At 53.2% G+C, this 25426-nt stretch overlaps 1 protein-coding gene and 1 long non-coding RNA gene across 8 annotated transcripts in view; one reads left to right on the top strand and one right to left on the bottom strand.

Annotated features, from left to right (window-relative positions):
- LOC309850529 overlaps positions 1–25426 on the top strand; it is a 510333-nt gene that overhangs the window by 347977 nt on the left and 136930 nt on the right. The window lies entirely within an intron of this gene.
- SUSD4 (sushi domain containing 4) overlaps positions 1–25426 on the bottom strand; it is a 78246-nt gene that overhangs the window by 17283 nt on the left and 35537 nt on the right. For 5 of the 7 annotated variants that reach the window (XR_014304306.1, XR_014304308.1, XM_082704552.1 and 2 more), the window contains 3 exons: positions 15829–16041; positions 10229–10402; positions 6710–6898 (listed from right to left, as the gene is read on the bottom strand). Coding sequence is in view for 4 of the 7 variants with exons in the window: in XM_082704552.1 (XP_082560678.1) it covers positions 6710–6898; positions 10229–10402; positions 15829–16041 (576 nt within the window). In the remaining 3 variants the exon portion in view is untranslated. The remainder of the gene's footprint in view (positions 1–6709; positions 6899–10228; positions 10403–15828; positions 16042–25426) is intronic. The other 2 variants (XR_014304307.1, XM_082704554.1) reach the window with 1 other exon arrangement.

Genomic DNA, 25426 nt, shown 5'->3' with positions numbered 1-25426 from the left:
TTTGTCTTCGCAGAACATGGATGAGTCTCCCATGTTTGAGAGTAAGACCTAAAAATGCTGTCAGACTTTAATCTAGGCCGGGTTCCTATCGAGGACTCTAAGTTAACCTGCTCACACTCTGGCAGGCTAGCAGCCGAGGACACGGGCTGAGACAGCCGGTGACTTCGCTCTCTGGCCTCAAGGTCCTTGGGACGCGGAACGAGAGGAGCGACACACGCTTTACTGCAGCAAAAGCTCTTCCTGCGAGCAAACCTGAAGTGGAAGCACAGCGTGTGAACGAGAAGCACAGAACGTTGGCGTGTGGGTGCAGGGACACAGCCCAGTCTGGCCACTGCTTTCTGGGGAGCCTCCAGACCTCGGGGTGTCTAGGCGAGAGGCCGGAGCCTGAGCCCGTGCTACCTGGCCCCGTGGAAACCTTTTACACGCAGGAGAGAACATGAGAGAAGGGTGCAGGTAGGCGAGCAGATAAAGCAGAAACCCTCTGTCTTCCCTTGAACCAAAGCCCCATTGCTGCACTGGGGAGAAAAGAGAGAAGAAAACCACTCACTGCTCTTCTTCCTCTTCTGATTCCATTTCACACTGAATGCAGGGGCGGCTGGGTCAGGGGTGAGTCTAGAGGGAGCTGGAGAGCCCAGGGGAGGCTCACAGGGCCCAGAGGACCACACGGTTGGCCAACGCGTGTGTTCTGGGTGGTGGGAGGTCTTTGCAGGTCCCTGCTGCTGCCACGCCAGCTGAGGGGAGTGCAGGTCCCACGGGCTTCAGAGCACCCCAGCTGCTGCACCACAGCCCTCCCAGGAAGGAGGGAGGGAAGGCGGAAGAACACTCCAGCACCATCACCTCTCCTGCAGCTTGGGTTAAATCACAGCGTGTATCTTCCCTCCTCTGAAACCTCTTCCAGAATGGAGAACCAGGGTGCCGGGAACAGCAGTGCAGCAGAGAAGCCAGCACAGAGCCGTGGAGGGAGTACCCCTGCGGAGTGAGTCCTGGCTGTTCGCATGGGCTCCCAGACCTGTTTCTCTGGGCAGAGAGCGAGTAAGATTGCCTGGAGTGGTTCCGAGGCTGAATAAAGATGTGGAGTGACATGGCTGGTGCCAAGATGACCCTCAGCAGACACGGCTCCCTTCCCAGGGATGCAGACCCAAGGCTGACGGTGTGGGCGCAGGAAGTCTGGGGCAGTGCACTCTGGGTAAGAGCAGAGTACCACAGTGTGGAGCCGGGAAGGAGCCTGGGGACCACCTCCCCGCCAAGTCAGGTCCCTTTGCATGGGAGGAAGGGACTCAGGGAGTGAGGCTTAGAACCCAGAGCCTGACCTCTAGCAGACACACTGGGTCCTAGGGTACCTGAGGGGCTGCGGTCTCAGAGCGTGCATGGGCAGGACCCCCTGTGAGTCGGTAACCTTGGGCAAGCTTGGAGGCCGCTGGAGCCTGTTTGCACTCTGCCGGGCGGCTCCATGCCTCTCACTGTGCTTGTCAGGATGAGTGACCATGTATTAACAGCCCCTCTGCAGCCAGCAGAGGGAACCAAGGATGTTCAGTTGCCTGAGCTCCCGCTGGTGCCAGGGAGGAATGCAGGGTGCCCCCGGAGCCATGCTGCCCAAAGGAAAGGGAGTTCTGGAGGTTGCCCTTCCTGGTGCAAAGTGCAAGGGAGGAAGAACGGGACAGAGAGCCATGAGGGCCCCACGTGAGGGACTTGCACACCCGGCCGGGCCTGGGACACGGCCACTCAGTTCTGTCCATGCTGCTTTATTTCTGCAAAGGAGGCACTGGGGCATGTGGGGTCGGGGAGAAAGTCTCTCCGGAGACGTCTGAGGCATCCCCAACTCCAAATTCCATGACTGATGGTCCAGACTCAGCACCAGTCAATCCCGCGGTGACTCAGTCCCACCAGTCCTGTTGAACTACTTAAAACCCAGGGCAGGAGAGTGTCCAGGTAATGAAGGGACACAGTTCTGCACTTTCTGGGGCTCGTGTGTAGGAGGGCAGAGAAAGCCTATACTCCCCAGCTTGCTGGTTTGGGCGGGGGGCGGCAGGAGGGGCACCAGCCCCATGGGGAGACCGTCCCAACTGGTTGGCAGGTAACACAATGACACACGATCGCATCCCAGATGAACCCTTCATGTGCTCGGACTTTTCCTCGTGTAAGATCGGAAGGATACAGGCCCAGCGGGGCTGGAATGGCCTGAGTGTATCCTGGATCTGAAGGAGGCCTCAGGCTGCCCTGAGCAGGGCAGGTGCCATGTGACAAGGCCCCGACTTCCTGCTGCCTGTCTCCTGCCCCTTCATGGGTTCACTTCACGGCTGCAAGGTGCTTCCTGCCAGGGAAAGTATATGGGGTCCTCTGGGACCTGAGGGGGTTGGACAATGCCTCCATGTCCACACTAGCTTTCAGTGTTGATCCTAAATCAGAACATTTCCAGGGATTTCACATTCGGCTGAACAGCGATTTTCGGACTCTTGTTTTTGTTCTTTCTCTGGAGAAGGCTGTGGGCCTACACAGGCCTTCTAGGTGCTGGTGGGTTCTCAGGAAATCGAAATGCACATTCCCTGTAATCAGGTCTGAAACCGGCCGGTGAAGGGTAGAAACCAGCGCCAGCATCCTCAGCTGTGGACTGGTCGGATGAAAAAACTCTGATGTCCAGCTTCTAACAAGGTCCAGCTTGCCTGTTCCTGGGAAAATGCCTGTGGAGGAGGTCTGCATGGGGAGCCCCTGCCCCAGTCATGGCAAGTGGAGTGACTGCGTCCCTATTTGGGAAAAACAAGCACAAGAACCCCCAGGCCCCCCACCTTCATGGACGGATGGCTGTGTTCCCGCCTCCTCCTTCCTTCTGTGGAGTCTATGACACAACATTACACCAGTTGTGCAACACAGGGACTGGAAGTCTACACACACCCCACAATGGCCACCACAGTGAGCCTGGCAACCAGAGTTTCTTAGAGTCCACATTTAAGTGAAATCATGTGGTATTTGTCTTTGCCTGATACTTAGTACCCTCTGGTCCATCCAAACCGTTCCAAGTGCCAAGATCTCATTCCTAATTTGACAGCTAACCAATGTTCCACTGCATACATACATACCACGACTTCTTCATCCACTCATCACTTGATGGACACTCAGGCTCATCCGTATCTTGGCTGTTCTGGATAACGCTGCTGCAAACATGGGGTGCATGTTTCCCTTCGCATAGATTTTCATTTGCTTTGGGTAAATACCCAGAAGTGTGATTCCTGGATCATAGGGTAGTTCTATTTCCAGTTTTTTTGAGGACCCTCCATCCTGTTTTCCAGAGCAGCTGCACCAGCTTGCACGCCCACCAACTGTGCACAAGGGCTCCCCTTTCTCTGCAAGCGTGCCGACACCTATTATCTCTGTGGTGTTCATTTTAGCCACTTAGGCAGATGTGAGGTGGGATCTCACTGTCATTCTGGTTTTATTTCCCTGACCGTGAGTGATGCTGAGCATCTTCTCGTGTGTCTGTTGGCCCTTTGCCTCTGTTTACTAATATTCTGTTGAGTTTTTACGTCTATGTTCCTCAGGGATACTGGCTTCTAACTTTTTCTGCTTGTGGTGTCCTTGTCTGGTTTGGGGGTCAGAGCAATGCTAGCCTCACAAAATGAGTTTGGAAGCATTTCCTCCTCTTCAGCTTTTGGGAAGACTTTGAGAGGAACGGGTATTAAATCTTCTCTGAATGTTTGGTAGAATTCCCTGGGGAAGCTGTCTTGTCCCGGACTTTGGTTTGCTGGGAGGTTTCGGATTTCTGGCTCTATCTCCTTCCTAGTCATCAGCCTATTTAGACTTTCCATTTCTTCATGATTCGGTTTGGGAAGATTTTAAGTTTCCATGGATTTATTCTTTTCTCCCGGGTTGTCTAACCAGCTTACGTATAATTGTTCATAGTGTCTCTTACACGCCTTTGTATTTCTTGTAGTATCAGTTATAACTTTTCTTTCATATCTGAGTTTATTTAATTGAGCTCTTTCTCTTTTTCCTCTTGGGTTGTCGACCTAAGGGTCTGTCAGTTTTGTTTATCACAGAACCTACTCTTGGTTTCATTGATCTTTCTGTTGTCCTTTCAGCCGTTTTTTCCCTCTCTGATCTCTTAAGATTTATTTGAGAGAGAGAGAGAGCATGCGCGCATGTGCGCACAAGCAGGGGGAGCAGCAGGCAGGAGGAAAAGCAGCTTCCCTGCTGAGCCGGGAGCCCGATGCAGGGACTCGATCTAAGACAGACACTTAACCCACTGAGCCACCCAGGCATCCCCTCCTCTCTGATCTTTATTATTTCCGTCCTTCTACTAACACTGGATATTGGTTTCTTTTCTAGTTCTTTGTGCTGTGATGCTAAACTGTTGAGATGCTCCTGGAGGTAGGCCTGTATCGTCATGAAATTCCCGCTTAGAACCCCTTTTTGCCATGTCCTATGGATTTCACCACAGCACATCTCCATTTTCTTTGGCCATACGTTTATGGGTGTGGAGAAGGCTTGCGGTGGGGACCACAGCTGACGCACTGGTGGGTCCTGGGGAGCCCCAAAACGGAAGGGAACCACTTCCCTGGCACAGCCAACCAGATCCAGGCGCTCGGGGGTCAAATCACCGCTATGTTTAAAAGCCCCTGAAGGCTCCATGCTTCCCAGCACCATGCAGTGGATTTCCCTGGGACATCAAGAAAAATCAGACTGTGTGCTAAGAAAGATGGGAAACTGAAGGGGGAACCAGGTGACAGAGGGCAAGGGGCAGAGTCCCTGGGGATGACAACGGGTGCCCCGTGACAGCATGACTCCTCCTTTCAAAGACCGCATATGATTCCAGTAAGGCTGAGGAAACAGCAACATCTGATGCATCTGGATAATCTTCCATGAATCCTTGCCTGGTACCCCGAACCATCGTTCAACCTGGCCCCGTTTCTATCAAGTCTCGAAACACAAAAATCCTTCAGTCGGCGCGGTGCCTCTTGGTTCTGAATCACAGTTTTGGCATCTTTGCCCAGTTAGCAGTTCAAGGTCCCACGAGTGCTTCCACCAGATACTTTACAGGGAGAGCAGAAATGCGAAGATTATTCAACACACACACATGGCATACATACACGTGTACATGTGCACGTGTACACACACACAGATGCACGCAGCCATACATGCACGCGCACACACACCAAAACCTCAGAGGAAAGGCCACTGTGGCCTTTGTGGCAATGGTTACCCTGGCCATAGCCCTTGCTGGTGGAGGACGAGGCTACACTCCTGTTCTGTGTTCCAACCTTAGCTACCAGCTACTAACACTAGGGTCTGTTTCATTTGCTCCCTGCAGATCCTCCAGACTCCACAGAAACAGCTCTCAAAGTTTCAAAATGAAGCTTATCAGAAGGTAACCAATTGAAAAACATTTAAACAAAACTTGTCAAAATCTTGAAACAGGCATCTTGGACTGATAGAATCATAACCATGACTCCATCCACCCAATCTAGTTCTAGCTTTCTGAGCAGCGAGACACCCCCAGGCCCACAGGAGCCCCTTTCCTTATGGCCCAGGCTCACCTCTACCTGCCTGCACTTCTGGACATGGGGACACCCCATCCCTGCAGGTGAGGGTCCCCAGAGTTAACAGGTGAAAGTACTGGGTGCTCAGTTATATTTGAATTGAGAATTTAACAAATGAGTTAAGTCCCATGCAATATTGAGAGTATGCTCAAATTAAGAAATGATTTGTCATTTATCTGAAATTCAGCTTTTACCAGGCATACCGTGTCTTACCTGCCACATGCACTGGAGGCCCAACCCCAGGGACCTGGGACAGGTGGGGGCCGGACTCAGGAGGGCATGCCTGCTGCTGTCCCAGGGGCCCCCACTTGCCCTTCCCCCAGCACTGCTTTAGGACGCCCCCCTGGCCTCTTTTGGCTGTCAGCACTCCACACAACCCATGGTCCAGCGGCGTCTTCCCTGCTGCATGCACACCCTTGAAAGAATGTCATGTGGTCATGTCTTGTTTCCAGGAAAAGCTCCAGGGGCCTCCTAACTGGAGCCTGCTTTTGTTTTCCTCTTCCCCCTCGTAGACCCGTCCTGCACGCTGTGCTCAGAGGCCCACACACAAATCAGTGTGTGTGCTTCAGTCATAATTTCAAGACCCACATGAAACTGAGAGCTGAACCAGTATGCCCACCTTCGCTAGCAGGAAACCCCTCAGACCCCGACCTGCTGCTGTCCCTGGATGCCCTGTCCCCTCACTACTGCGAACCACTGCTCAGGGTAATGACACGCATTCGAGGAGAACAGGAAGAAAGGAGCCCTCAGCTCCAGGCTTCCCAGCGTGTGCCAGCCACGGCTCAAGCCAAGCCATAAAATGCACAGGAACAGGGAGAAGCATGGATACACAATAAAGCAAGGGAAAAATGAACGACGCCATAATACAGTCTGTTTTCATTTCGTGCAAAGAAAATTAATTTTTTAGGACATTTCACTTAAATTGGCAATATTTTACGGTTTAACCTCTGATGCCTGAAGCGCCTCTCTGATGCCCTTAAGCCTCAGACGGGGGAAGCCCGTTTTACGACTAGCTGTAGGTCCTGCCTCTTGGGGGATGACCAGCCTCACGGCCCAGCTCAGGGCCGTGTGCACTCAAAGGAAGGGGAGTTGCACTGACCAGGATTCCCAGCTCGTCACCTCCCGCAGGAGCACCCGCTGTAACTGTGAGTCGCCCTCCCGAAGAGTGGACACATTACCTTCCAGAGCAAGGCACCGGGGTGGGCTGGTCGACCAGATGAGGCTGTGTAGGCACTCGAGGTGCTCGGCCCCCTCCAACTTGTACCCAGGGAAGCAGTGGTAGGAGATGACCGTCCCCACGGGGAAGGAGGTCTGCAACTCGGAGATGTTCGCGTAGCCATTGGAAGAGGCAAGAGGTCTCAGGCAGCCTGTGGCGAGGAAAAGAGGAGGGATGGTCGCACTTGGTCCCCTCTGCACCAACGAGACCCGCAAAACCCTGGCCCCCTGCCCGCCTCCAAGGGCTCTTCAGCCAGACGCCTGTAACCACTTTCCTGTTCGATTCATGTCGCAGAATTTGGCGTAATGCTTGCAAACCACACAGAGAGGCCCAGGGGAAGAGGGAGGAAGTGAGGGGGGTACAGCTGGGATCAGGGAGCCCCAGACACACCTCAGAATCATCGGGAACCTTTAAGCAACACAATCCTGGCTGCAAGCCCTAGGTCTATGCACAGCCAGGGCACCCCGAATTTTTAAAATCTCCCCAGGTGATGCTAACATGCTCTTGGGGGTGAGAAGCACTGAGGTGCTGTGCAGCAAACATACACCCCAACTGTTTCAACAATGGGGACACCTGGGGGGGTCTGAGGAGGTGGCAGCAAAAACCCCCTTCTCCTGCTTGGACTGTGAGGCAGGGGCCTGCGGACCCCGTGTGATGCCACGTGAAGATCAATTTACATTTTAGGTGCACTTGACATGGTTCTCATCCTTGAGAACTACCCAGAAAAAGGGTGTCTCAGAATACACCCCACTGGGCCCCCTCCCAAGGAGCTCCTGGTCAGGGTCTGCGCAGAGCCCAAGGACATGCACGGCAGGCATGGGGCTGGGTGTCGCAAGCCCCCACAGCACACCTAGAATTCTCCATGCTGTCTGTGTTCCCACACTTCTGCTTCTGCCAAACGGAAGCTGCTTTTCCGTGTTGAAACCTGTGCCTGGGGAACATTCCCAGTGGCACAGAATCCCGTTCTGTGTGGCCCCCACTGCGATCCTGGCATTTCCTGTCGGGGTCAGTGGTCTCACTAGAGGAAATAATGACTCTGCAGAGCTGGGGCTCTTCCCGCGGAGAACTAATTGTGTGTGAAGTAAATAACGTATAATGGAAATCCCGACTCTCCCTTCCAGTCGCCGAGCACGGATCACAGCATGCCCATGGCAGCAGGTGTCTGAGCTCTGCTCCCGAACTGGCTTGCTTTGACATTCTGAGTCTCGAACGGCTTCATGCTCCGCCGACTGCCCTGGTCAGTGAGCTGGTACGTGGGATCTATGTTTCGGCGTGAGACCAGAGAGGCCAGGGCAGCCCTGGCATGCAGAACTTAGGAAAATGCTCCCTTTGGGGCCGACATGTCCCGTGCCACAGAGATCCACGGGCCTACTACCACCCAGGCCACATCTGAGACACGTGGCCACATCCTTTCTCCACGGCCTGGAAGGATTCACCCGTTGAGCTGAACGTGAACTGTGTTCACAGGAAAAGTGAAGTGTCGGGGAGGAGGGGGAGATTGGGACTCAGGAATAAACAGAATCCGTGACTGAGAAAAGTAAGACAAGCACGTCAACATGAACAACTGACCGTATCAGAGTCCCTAAGTGCTGTTCAAATGAGCTGGCACAAGGGACAGTGCCTGCGGCTCCTCCCAAGAAGGAGTGTCATTCCTGGCCACTCCCACAGAGAAGCTGGAGTCCCCTGAATATAAAACGGACAGACCCACAGTAAACAGCAGATGTGTCTGGACACTGCTCTCCAAAACACAAAGTTCCCAAGGAAAACATGGCCTTGGAACATGCCCGCCTGCTTGCCTGGCCCAAAAGAAGCCAGAAGGGGTTGTAACTGCAGTAGTAAACCAGGGAAAGAGAGACATGCTCCTTGGCTGGGGACAGCCCATCCCAAGCATGGCAGCAGACACCAGGCTTTGACACAATAGCTTGGTGCAACCTCTATTTACACTTCCAGGCAATGGCGAGCCGGCTTGTCAGGCTCTCTCCCCCGGATCTGGGAGTGCAAAGAAAAGCCACAGGACGAGACGTCATGCTAAGGGCCAGTCATGCTCCCCGTGGCGCTCCGAGGTGTCAGGCCATCTAATGCCGCCAGACCCCTCACGCCCATGCCATGTTGGGCAGTCACTGCTTGGGCAGCCAGGCCCCTACCTGCCTCTGCATGGAGATGAGGTCAGGGCACAGAGCAGGGGACATGCCCTGAGGGAGGGTGGTGTGGGTGACGGTGCTATCCGGGGAAGGGCACCTTCCAAGAGCAGCCAGCCAGCTCTGGGCGATGCTCTGAGATGCAAGCGCAGGGTGGTGGACAGAGCAGAGCAGGAGGCCACACCTGAGCCCCTGATGAGGATGCCACCCTCGGGCATTTCTTAAGAAATAATAGGGACCAAAAGAACTCGTAAATAGGTGCACGGAATTTGCAAGACCTAAGAGGAAGAAACCTCTAGAAAGGGCAGGAGAACAGGGGACAGTGGGGGATGCAGGATTCATGAAGGCAGAGGGGGCTGGCATCCGAGGAAGCGTTCTTGGCCCCGGGAAGGAAAGGGACCAGTGGTTGGTAATGTTCACGTGAATATTCAGCCCAACCTCAGATCACGCGACAACTCTCCACATCTTCCCGAGAAGTGCCCCCAGAGCACATGTATCCCTGGAAATGTCATCTGTGCAGGCCACGTGGCATAGGGAGTTTGAGCAGAGAAGCTCACAAAGGGGTGGCCTGGCCACCCTTGGTCCTCCCGATCCAGAGCCTCTGTTTCTGCAAAGGGCCATGTAGGACTCTTAAGCCCTCACAGAAGGAAATAATTCATTTCCGACCCCGGGGCACGCAGAGTAATATCAGAGCCTGCCAGCCATGACCTAGAGCCCAGCGCTAGCATTCGTCTCGACCGGAACACGCCAAGGCTCCGGCGCAAACAAGCCTCCTCCCCGAAGAATGAATTATGCACTGGCTTTCAAGTCACATGTCAAGAAAATAAAATCAGAATTAATGTGCACGCGAGGACTTATTTTCACAAACAGGGTTCTCCGTGTTGGCCCAGGCAAATGTTAAAAAGGCAAGAGGATTCTTATTTACTGGGTAGTTTGGATAAAATCTGAATTTGATTATTTTTCTGCTCCTCATGCATTATAAAAATGGATAACGTTAAGAAAAAATAGCCTCTGTAAAGATGCGCCTTTAATCTACCCTCACCACCACTGAAATAAGTATAAACGTTCTGCTGTTTTCATTAAAAATGCCATAGTTCATCATCGTGCTCACAGCCTGGTTACAAAATGCCTATTTCTTAAAAGACTTTTGGTTCTCGGTGTGAAGGAGAAGTCAACATGCTCAAGAACAAGGGCTCTTCTGGTCTGGGCTCTCACGGTGGGCACGAGGGGCTGGTGGGGACCGCAGGGAGGGTGTGCGGATGCCAAGGCCAGAGCCGGTGGGCCCTGCTTCCCTCCACGTCCCAGTGGAGAGACGCGCACGTGCTCCTAGCCCGCGCCCCTACCTTGACAGAGCGGCAGGTTGTCCCACGTCCCGTCATCACGGCACAGAGAAACCATGTTGTACAGATCAGGGTAGCGGATCTTGAATCCCTCGTGACAGGTGACGATCAGCTTGTCTCCGTGTCTGTATGTCCTGTTATGAATCTCAGCATCGTCGATTTGAGGGATACGGCAATCTGCAAAGGTGTAAAAAGGACACGTTATTTTTTTAAATTTCAGCCTGTTGTGCTTCCCAGCTTGGCACAAAGCTCTTCTTTTCGGACCTGGCTTCAGGCTTCCCTGTGATAAAAGGCCCTCGCACACGGACTGCTAGCCCCTGGTCTGGAGGGGACTGAGGACAAGATGTCCCAATCCAGCCATGAAAGGAGCTTCACCTCCAGCCTGGAACCCTTCATATCTCGCAGTGGAGCCTCAGGCGATTTTGGAAATAAGAGAGGAAGGACAGAGCTGGGGGCTCACAATGACCCACTACATGGTCCCACCCAGCCCACCGCCTCTGCCTTGGGGCAGAAGAAAAGCCTTGGCAGAAGGAAAAAAAGGCCTTGCAGAACAGTGGGGGACAAGCTGGGGCCACACCGGCCGGCACCTCCCTTCTACCGGATCTGCTCCACGCGGGTTATACATGGAAGAACATGGAACCGCCAACACCACACAGGCCCCCACAGGTAGGTGACCTGCTTCCTGGAAGCAGGTGGGAGCAGAATACAGACTCGGAAAGGGTCTGTAGCCCAGCATCAGGGGCGCAGGAACAGGAAGTCCACACAGAAGGTGATTAAGAGATAAAATACAGTGGATAAATTATAACCCTCCACTTCGAACACGGTCTCCTCCCAATTCTGCGTGTGTCCCCGCATAACCATGTGCAGCCATCCCCGGAGGCGTACAGAGGGGTTGCGCTCCAAGCTTCGCAAGTTTTAAAAATGAAGCAAAATCCAAGAACAGCATTTCGACAATCACAGAAACTTTCTCCAAGAATATCTCAATGCTGTAAGACTGGGTTTCTCAGCCACTCCCGAAAGCCTTCTGAATCAACCATACATTTGGAATGGTGGGAGACTTGACCATGAACTGTTGGCTCTGAGGCCTGAGCCCAGGAGTTCTGAGGCTGCGGAGGGAAGGGACCCAAGCAGCCCATGGCCAGGAATACAGGTGGGTTTAAAAAGCACATCCCAGGGGCGCCTGGGTGGCTCAGTGGGTTAAGCCGCTGCCTTCAGCTCGGGTCATGATCTCAGGGTCCTGGGATCGAGTCCCGCATTGGGCTCTCTGCTCAGCAGGGAGCCTGCTTCCTTCTCTCTCTCTCTGCCTGCCTCTCAGTGTACTTGTAATTTCTCTCTGTCAAATAAATAAATAAAATCTTTAAAAAAAAAAAAAAAAAAGCACATCCCAGGAGTTCTGATGTAGGGTTGATGTAGGGTTGGGGCTGGGTTTACAGGGACCAATGGAGAATCTGACAACTGACTCTAGAAAACAGAATGACCTCTTCCCGGGGTCATTCAAAGTCAAAGCTTGGCTGTGGCATCTGCCTTCATCTCCAGATTAGCTGGAGAACAGGGACTGCACCCCTGCATTCTCCCACATGCCCTTGGCACTCCGGGACTCCGCATGTGGCTGGCAAAGAAATGTCGAGGAAGTGCGGCCATGGAGCCCCGGGACAACCCCATCAACCCTCTGTCTGCAAATTTCAGCAGGAAGCGTCCTTGATGGAAAACTGTTGTGGTTCTAGTTCGACCTCTCATTTTTGAGCTTCAAACTGTGGAAAGGGGTTTCCAACCTCTCACGTTTAACCAATAATTTTTCTACCAGAATAGACAAATTCCTCCCAAGTCAATGCCAGAATGATCCTGACTGGAGTCACAAGGCAAGTGACAACTTGGCACCACTGCTGCCTTCTTAATGGAAACGGGGAAACACGTTTCTTAGTAGTGCTAACGCAGGCATTACTCAGAGCAAATAAAAACACCTTTATCCAGGCGCCCCTCTGTAAAACCCCAGCTGCCAACTGACCCCATGGTGCTGATTTACGCGACAAAGCCACCGTTCCCCTGACTGGCTTCCGACTTCTCCGGGAGCTGACCCAGGTCCTTAGCAGGCAGCCAGCGTCAGTGAGTAAAGCCAGTGGACAGAAGGGACACTGCGGCCCGTGAGTGTGTGGTCGCTGGCTGAGCAGAAGCAGCAGTCACTCACACAGAGTGCCCTAAACTCCTGACCAGATGCCTCTGTCCACAGCCAGGAGCTGGGGGCCGCCATGGGGCACATGGCCCAAGGATCCCAGGGCACTACGGCCTCCCAAGTTCTGCTCATGATGGAGTCACCATGGGGACTGGCTGCTATGGAGCAGAGACTCGCACTGACCAGGGAGCTGGGAGCAGGCACCGGAGCTATGGCCAGGAGGCCAGGAGGGCTGTGGCCCAGATAAAGGACAGAACAAAACAGACCAGCAGTAGCTTCACAGAAGTCGGCCCCCCAAAGCTGAGCTACGATCCTACCCTTGGCGTCTGGCGCCTGAGCCCCCCACCAGAGGAGGGGAGATAGGAAGACGAGCCTGGCCCAGCCAGGCCATCCTTAGCCGGACGTGACTATGCACTTCATGTCTATGGAAACAGAGAAGCCAGAATCTTTAGTGCCCAAAAACGAATACATATAATCTTCATCAGTTCTGAAGTTTCAAACAGAAATAAGAGAAATTTCCTACAGTATGAGTGCATCCCGTCAGCCGGAAGAATGTTTAAAAGCCGCTCCAAAAATGCCGTTACCAAGGATGACAGATAAAGCTCCATCGGTATCTGACTCTGGCAGGAGTGGGGATGTGATCAAACCCGACACAGACAGACACAAACGGGCACTTTGGGGATACAACTGAGAGGGTGCAAAGCTTCCACTTTGAGACATCCTTTCTCCCCAGACCACTGCATCGCTGCATCTGAGTCCTGCTCGTGTAATAGGGGATTTAATAGAAACAAGTCAAAGAGGGGATATTAAGGTGATATTACACAGTTATACCTAAGAACAAATTATTCAATGACATTAGTTAGCACAGAGCAGAGTCCTAAGGAGCAGAAAAGGCAAAGTTCTAAGAATACATACCACGACCAATATTTACTGGCCTTTTTAAATGCCAGTTATATATGAACATGAACCTGATTCCTTCAAGTGCCAACTCTGACACCCATTCTCCCTAAAAAGTGTTTCCAGGAACGTAACTACGTAATCCACCCTGGAGACACAGCATTCATATCCACACAGGAAAGCCTCACTGTAAAGGATGGTGTTGGGTTTTGTTTACCCCTGCATTTATAACACCCGGTATTCATCCATCCAACCATCCATCTGTCCACTGGTGACTCGCTGAGCACCCAGCCGTAAGCGCTGGGCACGGAGAGTTAGGATTCATACCCTCGCTGCATGGAGAAGGCCGCTAACAAGTTAGTAAATCCTCGAGGTAGACTAACATGCAGTGATTGCCGCTCGCATGAGGAGGAACAGGTGCTGAGGTCACAGGGACCTACCAGGGGCCCCTGGAATCCGGGTGCATGGGACAGGCGCCCTGAGGAGATAATGTTTATGATGCAGGGCCTCATGGCAAGGTGGCCTTATCGAGCAGGTCTGGGAGAAGGCAGCTTAAGGCAAAGGGAGAGCAGGTGCAAAAGCCTTAAAAACACACAGGAGGGGGACACCTGGCTGGCTCAGTCCCAGGGTCCTGGGATCAAGTCCCGCATCGGGCTCCTGGCTCAGTACAGTGTCTAATTCTCCCTCTGCTCCTGCACCCTCTCTCTCTGACATATAAATAATAAATAAAATCTTTTAAACTCACACACACACACACACACACACACACACACACAGGAGGGTCCATGTGTCTGAGACACAGTGAGCAAGGGGAAATGAAGGCCTTCTAAGTTGGGGCATACTTCATTAGGTAGTTAGGACAGGACTGGCAAGAGGTTGTCTTTTAGATAAGCTCTCTGTTTCCCAGGATGATAAAACAATAGAAGGCCTTTGTCTCCAGGCAATATTCTCGGAGCCTGCGTGTTCTACTATTCCTGATATGTTCCTGAGCCTGTCTGGGTTTTAAATGCTGAGTATCTTGGGCCAAAGGATTTATCAGGGAAGTCGATCTACAAAACCAAATAAACTTTTCATTACTGAAACCTTATGGAAACCACAGCCTGCATGGGCTGCGCATAGCAGAAAATATTCATTTATTTCTAAATCCTTTTAAAAATTTGTTTTGATTTTCAAGAGAAAGCTTGTGTAACCTGCAAGGCTGCAAAGTTAAAGAGGAAATACCACACGCCTATCTCAATAAATATAGAGAAGCGTCTGTATCACGTGACACAGACTCCTACCTGCAACACAGGGAGCCACCTTCCCTACACAGCATCCACCCGAGGCCCACAGCACCCATTTTGAATGGTGACGCTGACCATTGTTAATTGAAGTATAGTTGACCAACCATGTCCTCTTGCTTTTAGGCATAACCACAGTGATTCCATATTTCAGAACGTCCGACAGTGCCGCCAGGGGTGTCCCCGTCTGTCCCCACACACCGTGGTCACAGTACCACAGACAGTACTCCCGGGCGCATGTTCCTTCCTGCGACCCACCTCACAGCTGGAGCTCTCTCAGCCCTGCTCAGCCACCACTCCCATGTTCGTTCCAACGCTTCTCTTACTTGTTCATTTGTTTTGTTGTTGAGATTCCACCTGTCACACACACACCTGTCCTTCTCTGTGCGATTTAGTTCACTTTAGTTCTTTGTTTTAATTTTGACTCTTTTAGAAGAAAACCTCGAAAATAAAAGCAGAGACCACGCATGCTCTCAGCTTGGGGAAGCCTTTGCCTATGCTCAGTGACAGTCGAGTTTGGTGCTTCGAAGACTTCCATAAACACGGTCTATGCTAAGTCCGAGAAACAGTGAGCTGTCAAGGTCAGGAAAGCTCCGTCCACACCCACGGTCAGGGGTGGTGGGCAAAGAGACGGAGCCCTTGCCCGCACCGGCACTGCTTCCCCTGCGTCAGCCCAACCTGCCGCGGAGACAGTCAGCCCCCTGCCCGCCGCCAGGTAACCTCTGAGCAGTGTTCTAAACTCACACACACCCACGCAGCATGAAGCACACAGAGCAGACACTGCCACGCTTGCCAGAGGTAGGCAGATACCGCGCCATGACGAGAGACCATAGGGTAACTGCTGGAAACAAATGCCCACTGTGCCGCCCTGTCTCCCTATCAAACCCCGCCTGGAACAGACGCGACAGTGACTGAGTGGATCTCCCGAGTACCACACGTCCCTGCCTCCACGGGCAAGTCTGAGCAGCACGTACTCTGCTTTCTCAGGTGCCGGGGCTGGGAGTGTGCGGCTGGCTAGGGACGCAGCAGTGAGCACCCCTGGTGTGACCTGAGCTGCTCTCCTGCCTCGACAGAAACCAGGACCTGGTTTGTCATTGCGGTAGAGGAGGGACACGGTGACTTGTGACACCAAGCCTCCTTTGCCCCCTGCCTGGCCACAATGCTCTCCTGCCAGCATGTGGGGTGGGCCCCTGGGCTGGCGCGGCTGGTCCCCACAGCCCCATGAGCAGCCTCCACGGACGAGGGGGGCACTTTACCTTCTTGTGCACAGAAGGGCTTATCACTGGGGATCCAGCCGAGGGTTCCATTGAGATATCTCACACACAGCCTCTTTGTAGGGCCCTTGAGCGTGAACCCGTCTTGGCAGTGAAACTGGGTGACAGACCTTTCAAGGAAAAGCCCTCCACCGGGTGTCCTAAAGCCGTTCTCAGGGACGCCTGGGTCAGCACACACCGGAAGGTCATCAAACCCTACATTGACAGAGAGAAGAAAAGTAGCCTCTAATTATGCGCTTCTGAGGCTGGGAGCCTTCCTGCATCCGTGACGGACACTGTCACACACCGCGAACACCTAGCCACTCCAGTCAGCCCAGAATGTCCGCATTCTGCCATGTGCCACACTGGCTTCTTGCTTAGAACAGCGCCCGGAGCGTCCTCCATCCCCCGGCCGACCACAGCCCTTCATGGAGGCTCGGGGAGGAGCAGGGGAGAAGGAAGCCACACAGGGAACGACGCCGTGCAAGACGCTGCAGGGGGGTGAGGCGGGAGGGTCAGGGAGGAGGCATGGACTCTGAGCCACCCAGCAGGCCAGACGACATTTCAGGGACAGAACCAAGGATGTAGGACTGGCAGGGCTGGCATTCTCACAGGACAGGCCTGAGCCACCAACACTCGTCTCCTTCCCGGCCCTCACCCTGGCCCCACCCGCCAGGCCTCCTCCGGACTTCCCGAGGATCTGGGTACCTTCCGAACCTCCCAGCCACCCATTCTGTGCTCCAACTAGAGCTCAACCGCCACGGGTGCTGAGCTGGGAGCCCTCCAAGGACGAGTCACCTGTTCATCTTTGTGACCCTCAGAATCCGCCGCTGCCCCACGTCACCCCCACGCATGTCCCAGGGAGGAGCAAAGGCCCACAGACTCCCACAGACTCCACAGTCACCCCACTTGGGAAAGGGCGACCCTCGAAAGATGGGCTATGTGGAAGCAACGTGGATCCACAGAGCAGGCTGGGCGTCCTGAGGTCCACAGATGACCCAAGGAGGGGCCGGGATCAGCACTGCTGGGGGCAGAGAGCAGGGACATGGCTGGCTTCATGTCTTCAGTCTGCAGCAGAGTGGAGGTGTCCCCTCCGTGGGGGCTGGTCGACGTCAGCCCCCAGAGTCTGACACCCTTAGGGTAGCCCCAGGGGGCTGGGATACATGCAGGGAGCAGGGGAGGGCTGAGGCCCCCAGGGAGCCAGCCAGAGGGAGGACGGTCCTGCGGGGACCAGTGGAGTGCGGATGGTGGAGCTCAATCCCAGGATAAGGGACGGCTCTGCCAGGCCGGGCAGAACCCTTCTAGCAGGAGCCCCAGGGACAACGAAGGGGGAGCTGGAGACGAACCCTGACCGCCGCATTGTGGGCCCAAGGCTGGGACTTGATGCAGGCAGCAGAGATGTGAAGGACTGGAGACTATTGTGCTGTTTTGGTTGTTTTAGGTGCAGGGGACACAAGCTGTGACGTTAGTGTCAGGCACACAACACAGTGGTGCAACAAGTGTGTGCGTGTTACACTGCGGTCACATGAGCATGGCTGCCATCTTATCACCACTTCACTTCACTGTGACAACAGCACTGACTGTGTTCCCGTGCTGTGCCGTTCCCTCCTGGGACTTATTCATCCCATTCCTGGAAACCGGACTTCCCTCTCCCCATTGTCCATCCCTCTCTTCCCTCCCCTCCACAACCACCAGTCTGTTCTCTGTACTCAGGGCTCTGCTTCTCCTCTTGTTTTGCGTTTGAGATACCACAAAATCATAAAGTATTTCTTCTCGGATTGACTATGTCACTTAACATAATACCCCCTCAGCTCCATCCATGTCCTTGCAAATGACAAGATTTCATTCCAGAATTGATGGCTGAGTAATATTCTGCTCTGTATATACCACATCTTCATTATCCATTCATCCATCAGTGGACACTTGCCTTGCTTCCCTACCCTGGCTACTGTAGATAATGCTGCCATGAACATCGGGGTGCAAGTTATCTTTTTGAATTAGTGTTGTCATTTGCTGTAGGTAAATACCTAGTAGCAAAATTGCTGGATCATCAGATAGCTCTATTTTTAACATCTTAAGGAACCTCCATACTGTTTTCCAGAATGCCTACACCAGCGTGCATTCCCACCAACAATGCAGGAGGGATCCCCTTTCTCTGCATCCTTGCCAACATCTGTCGTTTCCTGACTTGTTAATTTTAGGCATTCTGTCTGGTGGGAGGTACTCTCTCTCTGTGGTTTTGATTTGTACTTCCCTGATGCTGAGCGATGTTGAAAATTTTTTCATGTGTGTGTTGACCATTTGGACATCTTCTTTGGAGAAATGTCTGTTCATGTTTTCTGCCCATATCTTGACTGAATTATTTATTCTTTGGGTGTTGTGTGAGTTCTTCGTATACTTTGGATATTAACCCCAGAGACTGAGACTTGAACAAAGGCATGACTGAGAGCAGATCGGTATCTCAGCCCCTTCACACCCAGGCAGTGGACGCACTTGCACTGAGCCCTCAGGAGGCAGAAAGACCATCAGAAATGCCTCCCGGACCCCAGCTGCACCAGGATCTGCAAGATGGTTTGTGAAAGGCAGACCCACAGACTAGGCACTCTCTGGGTGGGTGGGGGAAGGGCTGTCCTCCTGGAAAGCTCTCCAAACAGCTCTGAGCAGCCAGTCTGGCTCCTGAGAGGGCCAGTAGTTGAGGTATGTGGAGTCTCAAGGCTGCAGGAGATACTAAGGACCCAGATGCATGAATTCAGATACCAAAGGGACAGCGGCTGAGGGGAGGGGAAGGGGTTAAGAGAGGCGTCGAGGACAGCTGCCAGGTTTGGGCGCTGAGCCTGCACACAGAGAGAGGGGACGTGGTGAAGACCGGCCTGGGGACCAGTCCCAGTGTAGCAGGTAGATACGATGAGTCTAAGACCTCAGGACACCGAGGCCAGGTGGGGGAGACCAGCTGGAGAGCCAAGTTGAAGCCATGATGTCCTGAGCTGCATGAATGCACAAAGGTGGCAGCTGAAGGCACAGCTGGACAGCCTCCTGGGAACAAACACAGAGAGAGAATGACACATGCCTCAGACAGAAGCGGGCACTAGGGGCATGAGAACACAAGATGGCCTGAGCAAGGCTGCAGAGGCAAGGGGAGGCGTCTCAGCCACCAGGGCAGGCGGCTGGGCAAAGGCGCAATATGCAGCCGCTGGCTGCAGAGGAAGGATCCGGGACAGCTACAGGGCTGGACTGGCCTGGGGGAGCCTGCCTCCCCATGTGTCAGGGGGAGGCTGCAGCAATGTGCACTGCCCATTCATAGTGCTGCATGGGGACAGAAGATCACAGGGCACAAGCCATCCCTGCATTAGGGCCAAGGGAGGGACTTTCCTGTTACCATATTAAAAATTGTGAGTGAAAGAGATCTGAACCCACGTCCACACAGCAGGGAGAAAGAAAGACTGCAAATGAGTAGCAGATGGGGAAGCAGGTGTGTGGTGGAGAGAGGATCCAGCCCTACAGGAGGGCCTTGACTTCCACCAAGACAAGAAAGGGTTTTTCAGAACCCCCACTGTGGAAAGGGTGGTCCCCATGGTGTATCCACCCTCTGGGACTAGCTCATGGGTACCTCCCCGGGAGCCATCCCTCCCTCTGCAAAGTATGACCAGGAGCCTCTCTTCCCATCAAGGCACCTGTGCCCAGCTCTCCTAGAACAGTGTTGTGCTTCACACTGGCAGTGTTGTGCTCTGCCTCACAGCCTCTGCCACTGGGCTGTGAACTCCTGGGGTTGGAGAACCATGTCTTATCCTTCACTTCCAGCATGCCACAGGCGCTGCTAATGCAGGACAGAGAGAGGGAGGGTGAGAGGGAAAGAGGGAAGGATAGAGGGAGGGAGGGAGGATGAATGGGAGGATGGATGGTTGGAGCATGGATGGAGGATGGATGGGTGGGTGGGCGGGTGGGAGGAGGGTGGATGCATGGATAGATGGATGGGTGGATGAATGGATGGAGGATGTTGGATGAGGGGACGGTGGAGGATGGATGGACGGGTAGGTGGATGGATGGGGGGGGATGAGGGGATGGATGGATGGATGGAGGATGGTAGATGGATGAGTAGGGTGGGTGAGAAGACAGATAGATGGTGGATGGGGAGATGATGGACGGGTGGGTTGGTGGGTGGGTGAATGGATGGATGGACAGATCAATGACGGATGGGTGGATGGGGGATGATGGAGGGTGAATGGATGGGTAGGTGGGTAGATGGATGGCTGGGGGATAGATGGATGGTGGGAGGATGGATGGATGGATGGATGGTGGACGGATAGATTTCACAGATGAGGGAGGCACTAAGTGCTCTCCCCTAGCACAGACAGGCTTTCTCCTACACCTTCTTACCCCCTCTCTTCTTCCACCCTGAGTGGACTGAATTCCTTAATTTTTTTACAACCTTCTTCCCATCCATACCTGCACAGAACGCCCCCTCCTCCGCCCTCTGCAACATAGGGCCAGAGGTGGGTCTGGGTTGGGACTGGACTGAGTTCTGTGTTTCTCTCTCAAACACACACTCTTTGGGCAGTCACACCCGCTAACAAATGAGCCACAGTGATCATCAATCACAGGCAAAAACCCTCAGCTTGTCACACCCCCTGCCCCAGGAAGAGAGCTATTCTCCAAGAGAGGAGAGATAACCCTCTCAGGTGAGTGCTGAGCCTCTGTGGGTGCCAGCCCTGGATCCATCAGAATGACTCCTGTTCTCACAATAAATAGGACAACTATGCTGTGAGGACAGAGGAATTTCCTCAGGGACCCAGCTCTGTGCTCTCCTTACTTATTCCTTCCCTGCCCCCCTCCCCTGCCTACGAGGGACCACAGTTAGCTTGTGTATCTCTGCATCCAGACAGTCCGAGACTCAAGATGCCACTGGCCAGGCCCAAACAGACAGGAGTGAAGAGCCAGCTGTCAGAAAGTAGGGTGGTGCGGCACCTGGGTGGCTCAGTGGATTAAAGCCTCTGCCTTCAGCTCGGGTCATGATCCCAGAGTCCTGGGACTGAGCCCTGCATCGGGCTCTCTGCTCTGCAGAGAGCCTGCTTCCCCATCTCTCTCTGCCTGCCTCTCTGCCTACTTGTGATCTCTGTCTTGTCAAATAAATTTAAAAGAAAGAAAGAAAGAATGAATGAATGAAAGAAAGAAAGAAAGAAAGGAAGGAAGAAAGAAAGAAAGGGGGATGGTGTAAGAAGAGCCCTCGGTTCACTCTGGACACCTCATCCCATCAAGCAAGACCACCATCTTCCATGTCTTGCCAGAGCTCCATATGCCACTCTTCAAAGTACCCTGGAGGGTCAGTGACAGTCCCCAGCCTCAGCCACGTCTCCACAGGCTGCTCTGGCATTTCCTGTAACATGGGGATCCATCCACCAGACGCACACCCATGCGGGGGTAGTTGGCCTGCTCAGAGGGTCTGGCTCTGGGAACCTGCCCACCTGGGCTCCAAATTCTGCTTTACAATCCAGCAGCCACATCTTAGGAAGGAAACAGAGTTCACAGGATGATTTCTAATGTTTCTTTTGGGGGACGTGGAAGGAAAAGGGAAGATCCCATTTTAGTAAGTCCCGGAGAGAGTATCCCCTAACAGTTCCTCCTAAATTCAATCCAGAACACAACACGTATGTACAAGAGACATTTCATATATGTCAACTTTACTGGGCCTGGGGTACCCAGACATTTGGTCCCACAGTATTCTCGGTGTGTCTGTGGGGTGCTTCCGGATGAGATCACCACTGGAGTCAGTAGACTGAGTAAAGCAGACTGCCCTCCCTGACGCGGGTGGGCCTCATCTAATCTTGTGACCTGAATAGAAGTAAAGATCGAGTAAGAAAGATTTCTTTCTCTCTGTCTGCATACTCGGGCTGACACATCAGTCCTCCTGCCTTCAGACTCAGACACAGGCTGGAGCGCACATCAGCAGCCCTCCTGGGCCTCTGGCTCACCAAGCGGAACTTGGACTTCCCATCCTGCATCCCTGTGTCAGCCGGTCCCTGGGTGTGTGCGTGTGCGTGTGCATGTGTGCGAGAGAAGGAGCTACTGCTCCTCCTTGGCCCTGTGTTCTCTGGCGAGCCCAGACACATGCAGTCTTCCTAAAGATACACAGGCACTTTAAAGAGGCAAAGACATGAATGCCAGCCGTCCCCACACCCCAGGAGACACTATTTCTCTCTGGACCCAAGACCCAGGAAGCAGCCTGCAGGGTGGGGCAGCGCTGGGTGCCTGGGTCTGCAAGCCCATCCCAGAATCCCAGCCTGGGACACCCTCCTAGACCCTGGCATCGGTGACTGCCCGAGAGGTCAGAGCTAGGACTGTAACTTGGGTTTGGCTTCCGGGCAGAAGGTGAGATCTCCTCTTTCCCTTTCCTTCCGACTAAAAGCAGGGGCAGTGACAGGAATGTGGGTTCTTCACCCCAGAGAATGGGGTCCCAACCTGAGGCTCATTATGAGGGTTTGAGCCCTCAGGTCTGGGGACTTCGGAGTCTGTTGAAACCCACCAGACCGTTTTACTGTGAGCAACATAAGAGTCGCTGGAAAGAACCATAAAAATAAAAGCAGTGTGAAAAGCAATCTTTGGGCTTATGATAACTGAAAAGTCATATTCGAGGAAGGAAGACTGTATCAAATGCAGCCAAATCAATTTAGAAGTCGGGGTGGTTTCCATTTCTCTGTACACTGCTGGGTGAGTCTTTGGAGGAAGGAACAGAGTAGAGACAGAGAAATTGACTGTGTATGCACTGACTTGGGGAGAGGGTCCTGGGATGGGTAAGAAAAGGGCATTCCTGCCAAGGTGAAGCTCACATGTCTGCACATCTGAGCCAGATTCCGGAGCCCCCCACACTCACAGTCTGCCCCACGGGTGGGCATGGGACCACCGACAGGCCGGGGTCTAAGCCCTGCCGCACCCTGGAGAGGACGCTGGGGGTGGGGGTCCAGTCCGGTCACTGGGGCCATCTGGCCTGGGGCTCACAGCCACCCCCACTGCTGCCCCAGCAGGCCTTTCATGCAGCGGGGGCTCACATCGTCACGGCTTTGCAAGCGCTTCAAGGGAAAGGACAATTTGTCAACGCTTTGGTGTCTCCATACCTGTTCAGAAAGGACTGAGCAAACAGCTGTGGGGAAGGGTTCATCACCACACAGAAAAGAATCCTCGTGGTTCCCCCACCCTGACACCTCCTGGTGCACCGTCTCAGGGAGATGGGGCTGGGGAACCTTTTGCATGACCTGAGACATGCCAACTTGGGGAAGCCGGCCATGGAGCCCCCACTGACAACAGTACAGTATGGACGACCTGGGCGGTGAGAGCCTCAGGAGAGGTCGTAGCTTGGGGCCCAGGGAGAAGCTCCTGACCCAGAAGCAGCCAGGCAAGGCGCCAGACTCCCGCCCTTGGTGGCCCGGAGTAAAGGCAGGGCATCCCAGTGACCATGCGTAAACCAGACAGTCCCTCCAAGCAACACGACGGCTTCCGTCTGGCGGATCCGAACACACCTGGCTCCTCCTGCACAGTTTCTGCTTCTTCTCCTCACCAGTGAAGGGGACAAAGTCTCTGAGATGCTAATGAGTGCGACGTGGCTGTGTCTCAGCCAGGGAGGAGCCCTTCCTCCTGTCATGTCAGGGGAAGACTCTCGGAACGCCTTTCCTAAGTTTGAAGACCCTGGAAACTTAGGCACCTGGCCTGTGGAGCTATAAGCACCAACATGAAGCCACTAGGCAGGTCCTCAGGGCCTGCGGGCAAGGGATGCCTCCAACCACCTCCGTACCACCACAGACGCCCCCTTGGGCGTCCCTCTGCGGCAGAAATCCCATCTCCACGTGGCCTTTACTGATTATTCCAATGCAGGTGGGTATGGAGAGCCTGCCTTATTCCAGAAGCCACCAGAGCTGGGGGTGTGTCTAAAACAAGGCATTACCAATGACAAGAGCCACAGAGACAATGCTGAGGAAATGACGTCAGGCAAAACCTAACCAGCAAATCCATCAACCCTCAACACCAAATTTCTCAACCGCAATGCCCTACACAGATGGTGGTCAGGAAACCCGGAATCACGCACTTGCCAGAAGTTTCCAGCCACCTACTTGTTGTGCACACAAGCTGTACAGAGCCAACCAAACACCATCTACACATTTGGGAGGCCCATCCTTGGCAGGGTCAGCCTCAGATACTTGGAGGGACCCTCCCCCGCTGCTGATGACAGACATCTTCCACGGAGTGTTGGAAGGACTGAGCAAGGTGGCCCCGGGCTACTGTGGGAGCTGAGCCCACCCTGGGCCTACCACCTTTCCAGAAGTCAGGTGGGACACAGAAGACCCTCACAGGAGTTGGAAAGCAGGAAAAACAGCAAATTAATAATTTAACACTGTTAAAATTGTAATTAAAATCAATGTGAAAATGGAATTTGCTTTATAAAAATTCACTTATAACCCATATTTCCGCAACAAAATCATTATTAAGTGGTTCTTGACCTTTTGTCTTCCAGTCCAGATGATACCCATGTTTGGCCGAAATTTCAGGTCTTTGTTTTTAAAAGGAAAAGGGAAGGAGGAGAGGAAGGGTTATTATAACCTATATACACACTCATTGGGTCAACATCCAGCGCCAGGCACTGGGGGAAAGCTGCTGACAGGCATTCACTCAACAAAACATGTGAGCCCGCCACCCCCCACCGACGCTGGAAAGTGAGCTTACATCGAGGACTGACTAGAGTTTCTGATCTGCAGGTCACAGACTCACAGCAAGTCACAAAATAGATTTTAAGGGTCACAACAGGCACTTTTGGGAAACAAAGTAAAGAGAAAAAAATCAGAGTACATTCCACACAGTAAGGGGGAGAACTCTTTCGTTTTATTAGTTGTTAATCTGCAGTGGAAACTAGATTTGTTTCCACAGTTCACAGGCAAAAAAGGTTTGAAAGACCCTGCTTTAAACATACCCTACCCTGTCATTCTATATGCACACATAAATTTCCTTAAATAACATAGACACTCCAGGTTGTGGAGGGAGGCTATGCGCTCTGTAGCCTGACCCAGCCATTCTTCTAGCTGTGTGCTCTCGGGTAAGTTACTTCACCTCTCTGCGTCACAGCTCTGCTTCTAGAGCTACTGACAGATATAAGTAGCGAGACAACCAGCACATGGTAAGTTCACAACAAGCATAGATAACATCACTAATATGTTAACGTCATTAATATTCAACCAGTTCCCTCAAGAACAAAAACATCTCACTTCACAAAGGGCAATCGCCAGATTTCCTAGAACCACCTTCATTTCCAAAAATATTCGGGCTCTTTTCTGAACTTGCCCTAGAGATGTCTGCAAATTTTGGCTGTCGAGCGTCAGAAGGACAACAAATACTCCCAGAATGCCGTCCTCAGGAAAGTCAAGAGAGTCACACAAAGCCCTGGAGTTGGCCTTTTGTATCTCATGAGCCAGACTTGGAGCAGAGGGCGGTGGGCAGCACAAGATGGCAGTCAGTCTCCCCGGCCTGGGCACAACGATGGGCATGCTCCTGGGGACCAGCGAGTCAGATGGAAACCAAACAGAACACATGCAGAAAGCACTTGAGTCAAGAATGGGTTTGGGCC

Source organism: Mustela nivalis (assembly GCF_964662115.1).
Source record: "Mustela nivalis genome assembly, chromosome: 16".
NCBI lineage: Eukaryota > Metazoa > Chordata > Mammalia > Carnivora > Mustelidae > Mustela > Mustela nivalis.
The sequence above is the reverse complement of the archived record's forward strand: the minus strand, read 5'-3'. Positions and strand labels throughout refer to the sequence as shown.